At 41.6% G+C, this 16,282-nt stretch overlaps 1 protein-coding gene across 16 annotated transcripts in view; it reads left to right on the top strand.

The window, feature by feature from the left end:
* Positions 1-16,282, top strand: part of SVIL (supervillin) — a 198,830-nt gene that overhangs the window by 130,123 nt on the left and 52,425 nt on the right. For 8 of the 16 annotated variants that reach the window (XM_040352604.1, XM_040352605.1, XM_040352609.1 and 5 more), the window contains 3 exons: positions 5,733-5,780; positions 6,670-6,747; positions 7,814-7,882. The exons of 2 other annotated variants lie outside the window; for them this stretch is intronic. In XM_040352604.1, coding sequence (XP_040208538.1) covers positions 5,733-5,780; positions 6,670-6,747; positions 7,814-7,882 — 195 coding nt within the window. The remainder of the gene's footprint in view (positions 1-5,732; positions 5,781-6,669; positions 6,748-7,813; positions 7,883-16,282) is intronic. 6 more of the 16 variants (XM_040352606.1, XM_040352618.1, XM_040352610.1 and 3 more) reach the window with 4 other exon arrangements.

Raw genomic sequence — 16,282 nt, forward strand, 5'->3', positions numbered from 1 at the left:
GGATAAACTGGTGTTTTTTTGCACACATTTAACTAAACTTTGTTTTTTAAATGGGAAAATGAATAGACCTAAATTTCACAGATGACAGAAGTTAATTGTTAATGTCTGTCTGTGGTGGTTCATAATTGAGAGCAGAATACTGGGGTGTACTATAAATTGTTTTTTTTTTTTGTTGTTTTTTTGTCTGATTTTTCCTACCAGACCTTTCAATAGTATTATGGGGTCTACAAAGTTATGAGAAATTTATGTTTGAATGCCATGTGAATGTTTTGTATTTCACATACAATTTGGGGGTGCACAATCAAATTCCAATGGGTACACATTTTTTTTCAAACAAAAACCACATTTAGAAACCTTAAGTTTGCATTTTGTTTTGAGAAAAAAATTTTCATCCTTCTCATTCCACTTGTAACCACGGTCAAAAACGATTGTCAATTTCACCACCACTGATTATTTGAACAGTTATAGTAAGAAAACTCAAAGGAGCAGCTGGTTAGATCGGGCATCAATGTAACCATACGGAACAGGATGTAATTATGGCTTTGCACATATTGACTACGTAGAAAATGTGTGTGATCTCGGTGTGTCAACATTTTCATTCATATTTTAGATTTTTTTTTTTTATGGCCTATTAGGTCCTTTGCTGAGTGGTTGCTCTGGGTGACCCAGTCCATCTTATTGCACCATGAGCTTTCTTGTATAAAAAGTACTTCAGGCTTTATTGAACTGTGTTCCCCTTGAAATAGATGTAGAAGTCAACATTGTGAAACAATATGTTTATTTATCAGTTTATCAATTAGTGACTTTTATACCATTGAACCCTCACAGCTGAATACAAGACCATCCTGAGACAAATCTGAGTATTGCATCTAGAAATAGAATTAAGGCCACAGTTGGCAATGTTTATGTGTAATTGGACTTCTCGTTGGAACTTTATTTGGTTAACACTCACCTTGCAGTGTGTGTGTGTGTGTTCTGATATTAATGCTAAGAAATATGGCCCCTCTTTAAATGGTGAAGTGTGCTGTTGGAACCAAGGGTGGTACAAAGGGTGAGCAGGAGGGACAGTTGCCCTGGGCACATCAGAGCAAGGGGACAGAGTAGTAAACCCATTTCTACAGCATGCATTAACAATGGAGGAGGGGGGCGCAGTTCTGCCTCCTTGCTCTGGGCGCTAGACAAACCTGTCCCGATACTGGTTGGGACCTAAAGTTCCATGATTGGTGGAGAATTACTCATTGCCCAATACTGTGTTCATATTATTTCACTCTGAGCTGACTTGGTTTTCCTGCAGTGCAGGTAATTAGAAAATGTATTTTTATAATCCTCCAGAAAGGGGAATGATGGTTGGTAAGCTGAGGTGAATCATTTACTTGATAACCTGTTGAGTGTTGAATGATAATTTTGTTTGTACTTTTCTGTCAAAGAGGTTGTAAAGGTTTAATTTTATAATAAAAAAAAATTAAATAACGAACATGTCAGGTTGGCATGTAGTAGAGGGAGCCATCTTGTTGCCTACTGGAGGGCGGGGACACAGGGATATGTACCCCCCCCATTAATTTGGGGGGAGACCTGCCCATGTGGATCGAATGTCCCGGGCGGGCGGTGTGTCCTCCTGTCCCTGCGTTGTGGGCTATTTCTCCCGGTTTAATGTTTGCCTGAGCTCGGACCAGATGCACCCTCCCTTAGAGTCCCTCCTCTTCCCTTTCCCCCTCCCTCTTGCCCATTATCCCGTGTCCCTTCCCCTTCTCTCCCATTACCCCCTATTCTGGTTACTGTTATTATTTCATATTGGCTTTTTGTCTGTTTGATAATGCTGCATTGTACAACTGTCAATACCACTTGAAAAATGAAAATAAATATTTTACAAAAAAAATAACAAACATGTCATACTTCCACTGTGCAGCTCATTTTGCACACAGTGGCCCGAACAGCATTTTCTGGGGTCCCACTGTGGCTGTCTCTGCTCCTTCCCGCCTCAGATAACCCCCTCTGGGAAGCACTCTCCCAAGGGGGTTACCTTGCGGGCGCACTGCCAAGTCCTGAACTACAGGACTCGGCCCCTGCGCCCGCATCATTGGATTTAATGGACAACAGTGCGAGCCAATGGCTGCGCTGCTATCAGTCTATCTATTGAAGAACTGAGAAGACCGGGCAGAGGAACAGCGCGTTCGACGCGGGACTTCCAGGGTTCGGGTAAGTAAAACGCGGGGACTTGGGGGCCGCTAAATGGTAAGATGTTTTTTCACCTTAATGCATGGGATGCTTTAAGGTGAAAAAACATGAACCTTTACAACCCCTTTTTAAATAATAAATATTGACTGCTCCAGAAATGGTATGTTTAAGAATCCTTTTCCAAACTGTTGGCTTAGTTCATATTTTGGCTTGCATCAGCTGAGACGAGATTATGGTTAAGTTAACATTGGCAATGTGTGTGTTTTTTTTTTTTATTATTTTTTTTTTTTTATTGAGGAGAATCGCATGAAAGAACATAATCCACATAATTGCTAGACTTAAAGCAAGCTTATATTGAAGTAAAAAATATACCCCTGCTCATGTTACTGAACCCTCCTATCCTTCGATGACACAGACAATTTGGCCCCACCTTAGATCTGCAATTGTGGCCAGATATCACAATAATCAATAATTTGAGGGCTAAAAGCTTTGGTAGGTTGAGGGTGAACTTAAGCACACTGGTGGCTGTGACAGTTATCACCAGAGACGTGCTTTGAAATTGTCATTCACTGCACATGGGCTAACAGATAGAAAGGCAATCTCAAACCTAATAATGTGGTTGTAAACAATCACCTTGTAAAACTCATTCAGTTTAAAATAGAAATGAAAATAAAACAATTTTGTATAGATTTTATTTTTTGTGGTCACATTCCCTGTACAGAACGACCCCCAGAAACCCAATTTCCTGCTTGTGTGATTGGCTCACAGATTTTCCCAGAAGTCTGCCCTAAGATATAGGTCAGATTTAGGCATCCCCTGCAATAAAATAGATTTTTAATGGGTTCCTTAAAAGATTCAAGACTTTTTTTTATTTATTTTTTGCCAATGCAACAGCCTGAATTCTGAATGAAACTAAGCAGCAACATTCCAACTGGAAGCTAGAATTATAGTAGAACTTCTAAAGGTCAGAAGTGGGAGTTGTACATACGGTAGATGGGACTATTGGATAAAGATCAGGTGAACATTTAAATCCAACATAACACCTAAAAATTTGAAGCAATTATGGGTGATCTGGTTGTGGTTTTCAGATCATGATTTTGAAGTGGTCGATCTTAATTGGCGAGCGTGGATTACAAAATGAACATGATGCACACAATTGCTAACTAGGAATTCGTTGCCTGTCTACAGATTTCTATATCGGTTTTTTTTTATAGCAACAGTCATGTCCAGTCCAAAGTTTAAATCCACATGCTGTTATGCATTGGCAGAGGTTGCTGCATTATCTGTAATTTTTATGTGACAAAGGCTTACTCTGGTGACCAACGCCTTTCTGTAGAGCAGTTGTATAAGCCACTCATCGTGCCCTGTTCTTTAGGCACCATTCATTCCTTCATTTGGATACCAGGCCCCATCGTCTTAGAATTTAAAATGGGCTACTGTGCCATTAGTGTATCATAAATAATGGGTGATTGGGAAAGTTTTAATGAATGTAACTAGTTCAGCACAATCTCTGAATTCAGAGGCCAAACCTTTTACGATAAGGGTTTGATTCCAAAGTATATTAGGCAAGCAGGGGAATTTGTCTATCCGCTTTTAGCATGGATGCAGAAATCTGTCAGATGTAGATGCAGATGGCCTGCAGGCTGATTGAAAAATCTGAGTTTATAGCTAGATTAAATATGTCCTACTGTGAAATTATTAGGATATTATTTAACTTTGGGTCATTGGCCCTCTTTAGTTAGACAGATTACATTTACTATGTCTTTTCATTTAGAAGAAGTGCAGGCCTTAGTATAGTGTATACATTGCTTATATAAATATGTAGAAGCTTTTGGTATAGTTTAAACAAAAACTCCATCTTAAGGGGCTGCTGTTGTAGCATATATTTAAAGCAACTGGTTTAACGGATGTCAAAGTTAGTTGAAGGGACACATAAAAAGCTTGTATGAAAATAATGTGCAAAAAAGGACACGCATAACAGGGGAATACCGTATATGTTAAGCAGCGACGGCCTCGACTTTTCATAGTCTTTTTATATGGATCTGCGGCTTGCCTAGAGTTGGTATGTTTGTGCACATTTTTGGAACATTACACCCTATGTGTCAGTGTGTGAACGTTTTAAACCTCTAATATGTAGATATTTTAATGGCAACAATCTAATCAGTTTGTAAATTCTAATAAAACATTGCATTGAAATATTTCAAACTATACAGGGAAATTTAATTTATATGGGTCCTCCAGATCTATGCATGTTGGGTGAGAGATTCCGGTGTATGTCTACATATACATCATTTAATAAACAGTCTAACTAAAAGTGCCAATCTGAGGAGATGTGGGAACCTTGGAGGAGGATATTGGGCAAACACAAGCCATTGGCCTTTTCATGGTAGGCAGAGTTATGTGGGCTTAAAGGGTAATGTTTTTTTTTTTGGCAGTGATAGGTGTGTTCCTAAAGGATGCTATTTATTTGGATATGTGTTTGCTTAAAAAAAAAAAACATCAGCCTCCCATGACGTCTCAGCTCCTGAAAGCAAATCTATGCTGGAATTCTTTTTTTTGTTAGATGATGTAAACAGGGAGCTGGTATCTGTGTAATGGCCAGTATGTTCAGTGACTGTAGGTTCGCCGGTTTTATTTGGGTTAGTTATCCCCACTGGAGAGACACTAGCCTGACACATTTTATCAGTCTTGGCCCCAGGGGCAGATGCCCCCCCAGTTGATAAGTTGCGTCTGTTCAGCTCTTTATATATTCCGGTGAATGTAGTGGTCTCTTTGCTGTATACTTGCTCTGCTTCCACCCTTTTTGTAGTTGGGGGTGTGTAGCTCATCACCCCTGTTGCATTCTGCAATATATAAAATATGTTCAGCAGGGTAAGAGTGAATGGACCCCTCTCTTGATGGTTGTGATTGAGTCCACATTTTACTCATGATAGCCCTGAGATATGTAGGGTAATGGTTTGGCTGATCAGAACACATAACCCCAACTCATGCTTTCTTTTGCATATAAATTATGCAAACATTCACATTTTCTATCACAAAAGAATTGCATGTTGTTGTATTGAAATTATTGTATTTGTGCGGTATGTAATGAATACAAGATGGAAAGCAATTTTGCAAAATTAGTTATAAATGACAGCCCAGCATTTTATACAGGTTAACTACCCAACTTGGCAGCATCTATCTAAATGTAGAACCTTAGTTGCGGTTCATATTGTAAGCAAAATAAGTAATGAATTTGGGATGATTTATCACTATTGAAATGGCATTTTGCCACACAAGCTTAGTGCCCACTATTCTGAGAATTTTTTTATTGGTGAATGCCATGTTTATAAATGGACAGCAATGGGTACCACATGTTTGGAAGCTTAGCTGCTGTTGGGCAATGGCTCCCTTGTAAAATGTTTAATGTTGCCTAACTCGTGACAGATGAAGTGCTATCACTCCATTTAGATCAAAGGAAGTCATTTGTGTTATGTTTTTTTGTACCAACCTGTGATCGCTTTATTGGCATAAACGTCAACCTCATTCCTCATCACCCTGTTTGTTTTGACCTGTAGGGAGAAGGAGATAATAAAGATGATTATGTCCACTGTAATCAGCTGTGGGTAAGCCGGACTATGCCATATCGGCTTGACAATGGTGTTTCTAATTGGCTTTGTGCTGTCAATTGCTTTTTTTTCAGCTTGGAAAAGCTGGCGCCAGTGTTTGCAAGGGCTATATAGTCACATCTCCCAATATCGTATCAGTCATTAGTGCCAGTATACATTTTTACTATATGTATTTGAATACCCTTTTAGATTCTTGGGGGTTAAATGTTTTTCCAATTCAAGTCTTTGATTACCCCTCCTTAGGAGTTTTTTGGTGTGCTTCAATATAAAAAAGATAGATAGATTTGTGCTATCAGGGCAAAGCATGATTATATAGGGATGGACTGGACTTAAGAGATTAAGGAATGTTTCTTATACATGCATATATTAGTAAAGGTTTTGTTAAAGGGTCAGTCCACTCAAAAGTATTTTATTTTGGATAAAGCCGTATGGGCTGGGTCAGCCCCTGGCTTTTTTTTTTATGTATCCTGGATATGCACACAACAAGATGTCTGCCATAATTGCTGACCCTGTCCCTATCCACCTGGGTGTTTTTTTTTTTTTTTTGGGCGACCTTTGTGTGTTTCAACTCCTCATTTTGTATTCTCAATATAAGGAGAATTTCAAATACTATCCACCGTGGGTGTTGGGAAGTCAATAGAATTAATAAGAAACCACTGAAATTTCAGTTTTGGGTTGGCTGACCATTTATATACATACATGATTGGCAAAATAGTGCATGGGCATGGATTTTAAGATTAGTTTTCCATCCTTTTGAACCATGCCCATGAAGAATGCACCCCCCCCCCTTATTGCCAGTTAGTAATACTGCTTGTTAACACATTTTTTAAATCCTTTTTTTGGTTACCTCTTAATTTTCATGCTTTGCTTCTGCCTCTGTCCGTAGGAACCTGTCTATGCTTCTGTTTACTCTCCTGCTATACCTGCTGCCCATAAATGCCAGTATTTCCTTCCTATAAACCAGGTGAGAAACAGTGTGCACATTTAAACACCGGCATAGCTTTTTGTTGGGGTGTGTTTTTTTTTTTTTTGCCAGTCAGACCCTGCATGTGGCTATCACATGGGGTATGATAAGAAAGCGGATAGCCAACATATTTTGTTGCCTATAGTAAACTTTGGATGCAGTCAATCTCTTGTATTGTAGATTGGCTGTAAAAACAAGGGGTAGATTTACTAAAACTGGTGCACTCAGAATCCGGTGAAGCTGTGCATGGTAGCCAATCGGCTAATAAGTTGAGCTTGTTCAATTAATGTTTCCCTACAAAACATGGAAGCTGATTGGTTTCTATGCAGAGCATCACCAGATATTGCATTCTCCAGTTTTAGTAAATGACCCCCAATGTTTTATATAATTTCTTATGTAGTATATTGTTGCTGTAGAAAAACTTCCTCATAGAAAATTCTATAAGTCATCTTTTAGTGGTTGTTTCTTGGTGTAAGTCACTCTGTTCTTGTCTATGGCCCATGAATATTTTTTGGTGATAAAATGCCATAATGCGACATTTTATCTTTAACATTTTGAAATGAAAAAAAAAATTGGAAGTCCTGAAGCCTCAAACTCTCCATACATATTTTTCATGTCTGTGCATTAAAAGATGTATGGCTAAATATGTACTGTATGTGTGTTTGTGCACAAAGTTCAGCCTAGCACTTGAATACAGCAGTTTATCTTATATACAGATGTCATGGGGGTTTGATTAGACTAAGTGCACACCAAGGGGGCTATGTACATACTGGCTTTGCTTGTTTTGGAACTAAAACTTTTTGCGTCCATGTGGTGTTTTTGAAGGCTTTCCTATTCATACCTGTTCATACCTGTCATCGTTACCACAAATCCTTAAATTGCTAAATGTTCGACCTGTGGCTGTGTTCTGTGTGGTCCGAAAAACCCTCTTGTTAGTGGTTTGTGTTTGTAATCCAGTTCTGGCTATTGCCCTGATGAGGTTTGTTGTGCTATGGCTTTTCTATACCTCCTGCCCTCTTTCTCATTCTTTCCTTATTTTTCTGTATTTTCTTTCTTTACTTTCAAGGTCAGTAATGATAGCATGAGGGAGTCCAGTCCACTGATGTTTGCTGAGCGGCATCCTTGGCGATGGAAGGTGAATTCAGATATGCATAGAGTTGTTAGCACAATAATATATTCCTAAAATCGTCTGTTCAAGTCTCTGTAAGATGTGTCATCTGCACACCAAAGTCCAGCTTTGAGACGGTTGCCTCATTGGATCACAATCACACAAAGTGTGTAGTGTTTGGGGGCCAAAGAGAACCTCTGCCTCCAGGCCTGTGTGATAGCGGATTTGATCACACTGCATGCTATAGTGTGTGTTTGCGATGCAGTAAAGCAACTGTCCTAAAATTTGGTGCGTGGACAACATTTTTTATAGAGTTTGATGGTGCCAAACATCTGATATCACAGCGCACACTAGTGCTGCAGCATGTTCTTAATGAGAACTGAAGAAGCGGCTTGGATAAGTAAGTTGTGCAAAGTCTTCAGCATTACAGAACTTGACTGTAACTACTACTAGCTTGAGCAATAAAGAGCTTACAACATCCTTCAAGCACAGGTACTGTTAAGCATTGGCGTAAAATGAAGGATGGATGGCCGCACTCCAAACCAAACAGGTTGTCTTTATTTAAACGAACAGCAAAAACATACCAGATCACAGCGCACAGAGCCATGAATGTGCACTAAGTCTGTGCGAAACGTCGGTTATCCTCCTGTTTCTGTTGCTGTGATCTGGTATGTTTTTGCTGTTTGTTTAAATAAAGACAACCTGTTTGGTTTGGAGTGCGGCCATCCATCCTTCATTTTACGCCAATGCTTGCCTAGTGCACTGCCAGCACCCTTGGAATCCTACACCTGTGTATGACCCTATAGCAGACCCACCTTGAGCGGTGATTTTCCTTCTTCTATTGCTTTTGGATTTTGCACAGGTACTGTTAGATGAGCTAGCAAGACCAATGGCAAGGGTCACCTAAGTAATATATAATCTCAAAGTCTGATAGTTAAGCAATGAAAGGACAGTGATAATCGTTCTGCTTTCCCATTCTGACAGCAGTCTCCCAGTGTTGGATCAATTGATTATGATCAGCTCACATTACTGCCCTTTCTTTCCCAGCTGCTGTGTGGATTTTTACCAGACTTTACTATAAAGACCGATACAGATACATACACTAGCTATGTTTCAAGCTGAACTCTGGGGTGAGGTTAGGGGAAGAAAACAAATCCCCACACTGCAAGGATTAAATGCTGGCTCATGTCTAGGGTACCCATCGCAGGCACTTTTTTCTTACATTATTCCTTGACCTTTGGGAGCCTGGCCAGCCTACTGCCTGATGCTCAGGGTTGTGGGAAGTGCATTGGCATCCTCACATACAGTACAGTGATTCGGCACTGCACCTGGTAACATCACAATGCCTGCGATCATTGGCAAAGAAGCTGAGGGACCCAGTCTTAGTGTGGAGGGAGCCTGTGTGTGGGATCAAGTAAGTCAGTCTTTGCTGGGCCTCGTTCACACGGGCGATTCCATGCGTGCCCCATGCAGGGCCATGTTTTGCTGGCATGGGGATACACATGTGTTGCGTGCATCCCCATGACAGAATTTTCATTGTTTACTGGGACATGCGGCTGCCGTCCCAATAGGAAATTTTGCGGGTCCTCGAATTCACCCTGTGTGCATTCAGGAATCTGCACACACATGTCATATTGAAACACAGCGGCTGTGTCTGTGGAGCCGCGTACCCCAATAGACAACAACGGTACATCAGCAATGGGGATGTACGCAATACCTGTGCCTGGGGCATGCATGAAATCGCCCTGTGTGAAAGATGCCTTATGGGTACCCTAGGCATGAAAGAGTATTTAATCTTTGCAGTGCGTGGGGAGCCACCCTGCAAAATAAATTGTATCTTTTCTCTGGAGCGCCGCTTTAAAACTTTTAGAACTTTGTATTTCCTTTCACTTTCTCTCCTGATGACATTGTTTTCACCAGGATAAATGAGGTAAAATCTCCTTAATGGGGATACAGCAGACAACCTTAAAAACCCGACAGACCATATACTCCTCCACGTTTCAAAACAAAGAGTACGTTATTGTGGGGTTTTTTTTCTACCCCTAATACATATTTGAATTTAAATAGGTGACTTTATATTATCTGCCTGGAGTTTCGCTCTAACACTCTTGCTATATTCATTGGAAGGTCGCACAGCCCTAGTATGTTTATGTATATTTAATTTGGCAAGCTGTATGACAGTGGTAAGTTGTGGTGTGAGAATTTATAAACAGAGGACGGTCGTTTGGGTATAAATATGTTTGTAGATATAGGTATAAAGATGTATGTATATGTAGATATGGAACGATTTTAAATTGAGCCTGTCTGTGATCCTTTGTGTATCGGTTTGGTAAACCATGTTTACAGCATCCTTCTAAATTTAGTTTAATGCTTCCCTGCTTATTGTTTACATACTGCCGGCCCCGTTCCAAGCCAACTGCGGGATGCCTCTGTCCTTAATTCACTTGCATCTAATCCAGTTTGAAGTGCGTTTGGCACAGGTAGTCCGGTCTTGTCAGTTGGAACAGATCCTGGACATCACAGATTAGACCCCTTCCATCTGCCTTGTAGAGCTAGACTAAAGCAACAAAGGTCAAACGCCATGTGTCTAGACTGTCCTGGATTGGCTCATCTCCATCTGTTCACGGCCATCTTCCTGGGAATATCAGCTCATTGGTGAAATGTTTGCGGTTACCCCCACTACTTCAGTACATGAAGACATTTTTAAAGACCTGTAATATGTACAAAAGACTGCTCTGTGTAATGACCAGAAAGTTCCCACCCATGAATCCTGTTTTTCTCGGACCGCTGACTGCAGAGCAATGACAGCTTGAATAGCATCATGAAAGTTGACCTTTAACTGTGAATTTCTGAAGAGATGCCATATACTGCATAGCAATTTAAAATACGTTTTTGACAGTCATAAGGACATGAAAGAGTTGCAGTTATTTTTCTTAAAATTATTGGACTTTTTCTGTGAAACGGGGCAAGCTGCGAAGTTCAGTATCTATAGAAAGAAACCAGCCATTTTGCACTGGACTGGCTGCAGTAAGGTTGCTTCTGACTGGTAGCAAGAGGTTACTGCACTTTGCCCTTTGTAGTTTACTACTTGCATTATTTATTGCATTTTGTATATTTGGAAAAAAAAAAATGTTTACTTTGAAAAAATGTACTTTACTGTGGTTACATCTGCAGGTCAATATTTACAGTACAATCTAATGAGAATTGCATCAACGTGTAATGGAGCAGTAAATATGTAGTGGCTTCAGGATATACAAGAAAACAATATGGTAGTTAATACAATGAGCAATAGTGTACAAAAGTCAATGTCAAAGGGCTACCAATCCGATCGTCCCCAAATTAATGTTGCCAAACAATTTTTGTTAAAGCGGTTGTAAACCCGCATCAAACAAAAAATGTTTTTCTCCTGCAAGGCAAAAGTCATAATGAGCTAATATGCATATTAGCTCATTATGAAATACTTACCTCGGAACGAGGTGTGTAGAACTTACCTGGTCCACGCCGAGCGAGATATCATCTTGACTCGGCGTGTCTTCCGGGTATCGCCGCTCCAGCGCTGTGATTGGCTGGAGCGGCGATGACGTCACTCCCCCCCCCCCCCCCTTTATTTTTTATTCAACTGAATAAACCATCCCAATTTACTCGTTCCAAGGAGAAGCTTTTAGTTTTTATGAAGAGAATTTGTAATTGGTAGTAGTAAGGCCATTTTCACGCCTTTTGTAACAATGCACATAAAAACCCAGGTTTTACATACTCTAATGCAATACACCGCTTTGAATCGCACACTATATATTAAAAAAAGTAAAGTGCACCACAGAATACAAATATTAATACTCTGTGCTTTTTCAAAAATATTGCAGGTATGTTTTTTCCATGTATTCAGGACTAGTCATTTCCCTTTTAAAGTAACCAGGAGGCCTTAATGCATTGCACTTGGAGACGTTTGAGTGTGACCTACTGGAAAACCTACTCAAATGTTGCGTACTTCTGAAATCACTAGTTGCTTGCCTTTCATATACTTGATTATTTTTGACTTGAAACACATTGAGTTCCTAAAATGTTAAGGCCCCTTTCACACGGGCAGACCATTTAGATCCGCCTGTCAGGTTTTTTTTAGGCGGACCTGAACGGACGTTCCGTGCACCTCCTATGGAGCAATGGATGTCAGCGGTGATCAGTCTGCTGACATCCGACCTGCTCCGATCCGCTAAATTGTGACGGATGGAAACCCTTTTTTCTATCATCCGTCTGGCAGATCGGATGAAAACGGACTCTACGGTTCGTCTTCTTCCGATCCCCCATAGAGGAGAGCGGCGCTTTGACAGGTTGGTCCCGGCACAGTGTGCAGAGACAGACCTGTCATCTGCCTGTTCAGCGGGGATCGACGGAGCGATCCCTGCTGAGCATAGCGGAGCCTGTACACATCCGTGTGAAAGGGCCCTAATAAATTTTCAGTGTTGTGAATGAGGAACATTATGGGGTTGATTTTACTAAAACTGGAGAGTGCAAGATCTGGTGCAACTCTTCATAGAAACCAATCTGCTTAAATTTAATTTTTTTTGTCAAATGTCAATGTCGCTGGAACAATCGAGTTCAGGTAAGAAAAAGGGGGGCAATGGAGGGCAGCTGCAGCTCAGGGTTTATCGTAATGCATACAATGCATTACGGTGAAAAACCACAAGGTTTACAACTCATTTAATTGAACAAGCTGAGAATAGAAGCTTTGCATTGTCCGGTTTTAGTAAATCAACCCCTAGAATTTTTTTTTTTTCTTTTTGGACACCTTTTGTACCTTTTTTCAGAGTTCTTAAAACACAATACACTTTCCTGCCCCTACAAGCCACAACGAATAAGGCCCCTTTCACACGGACAGATAGAATGGTGCTTTTAGCTGCGGATTTTAACGCAGCTAGAAGCACACACTACGGTTACCTGCGGTTTTGTTGCCCACGGTTTTGTGCGGAAAGAAAAAATAGATCTCAATGCGTCCAGCTGCGAAATTCCGCAGCTATCGGCACATAACCGCAGTGCACTGTCAGCTGCGTTTGGTATGAATCTTGAGGGGGAACTCCACGCCAAATTTCAAATAAAAAACCGGAATGGACCATACCAGGCCCTTGGGTCTGCTATGGATTTTAAGGAGAACCCCTGTACGCCGAAAAAAGGCGTGGGGTTCACCAGGAAAGGGGTGGGGACGAGCGAGCGCCCCCCCTCAACCGTGCCAGGCCGCATGCCCTCAATATGGGGAGTAGGTGCTTTGGGGCAGGGGGCCCCCCCACCCAAAGCACCTGTCCCCATGTTGATTCCAATAAGGCGACAGAAGCCCGGGAGGGGGCCGCTGTAAAAGAGCTAAAGAATAAAGCGCCCCCCTGGCGGAAGAGAACCAGACGGCGGTGAAGACAGAGACCCCCCCCCCGCAGAAGACATTGAAGAAGCAGGCCCCCCTCGTAAAAGTGTAGTGTGGTTTTTTTTTTGTTTTTTTTTTTACATTTTTTTTTCTGCCCAGTGAATTTCCCAGGGGTACCCCCATACTCATTCACCTAGGGTGGGGGGCCGGCATCTGGGGGCCCCCTTATTAAAGGAGGCTCCCGAAATTCCCATAAGCTCCCCTCCCGCAGACCCCGACAACCAATGGCCAGGGTTGTCGGGAAGAGGCCCTGTCCTCCTCAACATGGGGACAAGTGCTTTGGGGTGGGGGGGGCCACAGGGCGTCCCCCCTGCCCCAAAGCACCTACCCCCCCCATGTTGAGGGCATGGGGCCTGGCACGGTTGGGGGGGTGGGCGCTCGCTCGTCCCCACCCCCTTTCCTGACCGGCCGGGCTGCTGCTCGGATATGGGTCTGGTATGGAATTTGGGGGAACCCCGCGCCGTTTTTCGGCATACGGTGTTCCCCTTAAAATCCATAGCATAATGGTTTTTTATTTGAAATTTGGCGTGGAGTTCCCCCTCAAGATTCATAACACACACAGTGCTTGGTATTGGCAGGGATCCAAGTCGGATCCCCGTTCAATATCGTGCCGCGGCTAAACGCAACCGCAGCTAAAAGCATTGTACAAATGCAGCTGACCGCTGTGCCTGGAGTCTTGAATTCCAGCAAAACATAAACATGCTTTTATCTGCGGCAAAACAGCCGCCCGTGTGAAAGGCGCCCAAGTATTCATTTGTTGAGTTTATTTAATGCAGCACTGTGTACAAGACAATCAGAAATTAGAATTCATCATTCTGCCTTCTCCAGGTTTTTTAGAGATCAAATCTTTAAATTAAATTTTACTTTGCATGGTCCTCTTTGTGCCATTATTAAGCAGTCATGGATGTATGGTTATAGCAAGTTTTATTGAGCAATGATGGAGTAACCCTTTCGTGTTCCACTGACAAGCTGTGGTTCTGTTCATTTCCTTAACTGTTCCCTGGAGTACTAATACTCTACTCGGGGTCATTTATTCCAGATGTTCTCAGAAAAAATAAGTGCGAGACTGACTGGGGTTGTTTTGGATAAGATTGAAAGGTTTTACTTACTAGGCCAACCTCGATGCTGCACATTTTTTCCCCCCCTCAGTTTTTAATGGTACTGAAATAGACAGCCTTTGCATTAGAGCTGCATGATTCTGGGAAAAATGAGAATACCGATTCTTTTGCTTAGAACAAAGATCACGATTCTCTCACGATTCTTTAAAATGTTAAATTTAAAAAAGAAAAATCAGCTGTAGACGATTGGACTTAAAATACCAGCAACCACTGTCCCTTATAATATATTATGAATATTACCACCGTCAGCTGGCCCAGAGTCTGGGGTAGCTGACGGTGGTAATATTGATAATATGGGTAGCTGACACAGACTGTGATAATATTCATAATATATTATAAGGGACAGTGGTTGCTGGTATTTTAAGTCCACTCCTCACAGGCTCACATGCCCCCTTTAATGGCCTGTCTGACTGTCATGTGCATTCTGCAAGGACTCTGGGCCGGGTAGCTGACTGTGGTGGTAATATTCATAATATTACACTACGGCACAAGGAAGCTCACTCACGGTCTTGCGTGTTCTGACATCGGATCAATCTGCTGGTGCACTGTGCATTGTTTCGTTTCCCGGCCGAGAAACGAGATGGACGCATCACGCTCTGCTGACTGACGTTGGTTCCAATGTCGGCCATTTGCGTTCCACGCTGGTTCCGTGGTTCCGATGGGGATCCTAAAAATCTAGCAATTCCAACCTGGAGATCGCAGGGGGGGGGGGGGGGGTGAATCGAGATTGTGATCTTTAAACGATTAATCATGCAGCTCTACTTTGCATGCATGTGTATATAGAACTTTTAAAGTTTCCATCATTCAGCTGTGGCCTGCCTACCCAAGACTGAGGTTCCAGTATTTGGTAGATGCCAGTAGGTTGAATTCTCCTTTTATATTTATTGATGACTCCAGTGGTTCCAAACACTGCCTACTTACCAGAGCCAGTGAAAGGGAATTTCACTGTCCACAAATGCCTATAGCCAAATTCTAGGGAGACATAAATGACACAAATTAAGTTCTGTATGTTTAATACATCATTAAATGTGTTTATAAATTCAACCACTGTAAGTATCTGAACTTGACCTGGTTGTCGCCTACAACAGATCTCAGAGAAGGAGAGAAAGCTGCAGCACAAGTTGCCAATCAGATTCTATCCTGATAAGGAGCATGCTGATAGGCTTTAACAACTGACTGGAAAGTAAAATATCAATATTACCCAGAGAAACTTCTATTCCACCTATAATGTTTTCACTGCAAAGCAAAAGGTGACAGAAGCATCTACTTGCGCCGTACATCACTTCTTTTGTCTCCTAGATATTGTATGTCAAATCTGCAATGTATTGTATATGAGCCCTTTTAGAATGGCTGTGTATTGGAACATAAATGTAAAATCGAGCTTTAGTTTTATAGAAGAAAAGATTTTCATCAGACGGATGAAATCAGACCAATATGGGTTCTGACTCTCTCTTCCTATAATCATTCCACTGTGCGTAGATTACAGGCACTGTGCAAATATACATTACGAAGGCTGCAGAAGGTCTTGTACACTGGATCTTGGATGTTTTCAGACAGTTTCCTATAAAATTACACAGATGTTTTCTTTTTCTGAATTGGAATACCAGGGATGCTTTCTTCCTGTTGTGGTTATCCTCTCCCTATGTCAGTTGGAGCCTTACAGTGTCTTTGACAGCATGGGAGCGTCTGCATTTGTCTGCTTAAAATATGGTCGGCAGCTTGATCAATCTACTGCACAAAATATTAGACATGTCTAAAGTTAGACCTTTCAAAAAAGAAACCTGCAAGCTGCCTTTGGTGGCCTCCCCCAAAAAAATCGACTTTCTGGCGGAATTTGGCATCACTCTGAAGCAAGTGAAATGCAGTATACGATTGGGTGCTTTTGAGTTGCTTTGAATTTGC

The sequence above is a fragment of the Rana temporaria genome, chromosome 5, assembly GCF_905171775.1.
Source record: "Rana temporaria chromosome 5, aRanTem1.1, whole genome shotgun sequence".
NCBI classification, from domain to species: domain Eukaryota; kingdom Metazoa; phylum Chordata; class Amphibia; order Anura; family Ranidae; genus Rana; species Rana temporaria.